Here is a 1413-nt window from a genome sequence, read left to right on the forward strand (position 1 = left end):
CTCGTTAGACAACTCCCACCCAATGTGGCCACTTGCCTTAGTTGACCTTTCCAACGTTCATGTTGGTCAAAGAAACGTGCATTACTCATGCTTTCTCTATTCAACAATTACAGCCAAGTCTAGTCACCTCCTCTGATCTGACCCTAAAGTTAATGAAAGAACTACGCCAATCTCTCTATATAAATGGGAATCACTGATTCACTGATAATTATAAGTATCGCTCTCTGTTCTCAAACAATAAACAGAAGGTCAGCGAGGACAAGCACGCGAATTAACTATTAATTGCGGGCGGCATCATCTTCATCATATCATATCATGGCGTCCACACGAAATTTTCTGGTTATGCAAATTCTGTGCATCTCCGCAAGTACGTATCTCTCGAGTAACTTCTCATTTAAATTTTGGGTCGTATTAGTTAGCGGAGGTCGATTTAATTTAGTCGATGCCACAGGTAACATTCACTACCGTGGGTTCAAATCTGATGCGTATTAATCTGATGACGTGGAACAAATTGTATGGGCACTGTAGGTATTATTCTTCTATCGATGCTGCTATGCACTAGTGCACAAGGAATGGGAGAGACTGCTCAGCATCGCAGGCTGCTGCAAGGTGAAAATTCAAAGTAGAATCTATAGAATTTTCCAATCCCTCTAATCCCTTCATGGATCTGTCCGTAACAATGATATTTGCTCTGAAATTATTAATGTTTGATTGGATTGTGATGTACAGTGTGTGTTCGCAATTGCTTGGATGTATCATACACTACTTGCACCTCATCGGGAGACCAACATCTGCAGGCATACTGCAATTGTTGTTTTGCGCGATCAGTGATACCGAAAGGGGGCAGCTGCACGCTGCATCTTACCAATGGCACCGAAGTTACTTGTCCATACTTTCACTGTGTGGGAAAGTGCGATTAAATAAATGGGAGATTCGAAGCAAGAATAATAACAATCGGATATGTATGTTGTGGTATCTGATTATGCTATTAAAATAGCAGTCAAATAAGTTTATGGATTTCTCTGGTTATGTGTGGTATCTGATTATGCTATTAAAATAGCAGTCAAATAAGTTTATGGATTTGTCTAGTTATGTTCTGGTATGAATAAAAAGAGGCCAGAAGAGGAGTTGCGCCTATAAATTTCTATGTATATGTTATGGTATGAATAAAGAGTCGATAAGCCTATAAATTTCTATGTATACTTTCTATATTTGAGTATGAATAACAGCAGTGTGAGATATCTATCTGTTTATACATGGCCATATTTTTGTTTTATGAATGTCAAAGTCAAATGTTGTTTCGCAAACTCAAAAATGTTTTATTAATTTTTGACGAAAGTCAGAATTACAGCCACCTAATTTTTGATGAAAATCAGAATTACAGCCATCCATCAGTTATTAAAAAAAATTAAT

At 37.6% G+C, this 1413-nt stretch overlaps 1 protein-coding gene across 1 annotated transcript; it reads left to right on the plus strand.

Moving 5' to 3' along the window:
- The first annotated feature begins 208 nt into the window (after positions 1-208).
- LOC149256928 (uncharacterized) lies at positions 209-1200 on the plus strand. The gene is made up of 3 exons (XM_089368722.1): positions 209-367; positions 529-609; positions 730-1200. The coding sequence occupies exons 1-3, from the start codon at positions 316-318 to the stop codon at positions 918-920; spliced, it is 324 nt and encodes a 107-aa protein (XP_089224848.1). The 5' UTR covers positions 209-315; the 3' UTR covers positions 921-1200.
- Positions 1201-1413: the final 213 nt, after the last annotated feature.

The sequence above is a fragment of the Pinus tabuliformis genome, chromosome 6, assembly GCF_031772625.1.
Source record: "Pinus tabuliformis cultivar Carrire ecotype Pingquan chromosome 6, CPIR1, whole genome shotgun sequence".
NCBI lineage: Eukaryota > Viridiplantae > Streptophyta > Pinopsida > Pinales > Pinaceae > Pinus > Pinus tabuliformis.

Coding starts and splice junctions, on each gene's coding strand:
- LOC149256928 (XM_089368722.1), top strand. CDS start 316: ATGGCGTCCACACGAAATTTTCTGGTTATGCAAATTCTGTGCATCTCC. Junction 368..528: donor AATTCTGTGCATCTCCGCAA/GTACGTATCTCT, acceptor TGGGCACTGTAG/GTATTATTCTTCTATCGATG. Junction 610..729: donor GCATCGCAGGCTGCTGCAAG/GTGAAAATTCAA, acceptor TGTGATGTACAG/TGTGTGTTCGCAATTGCTTG.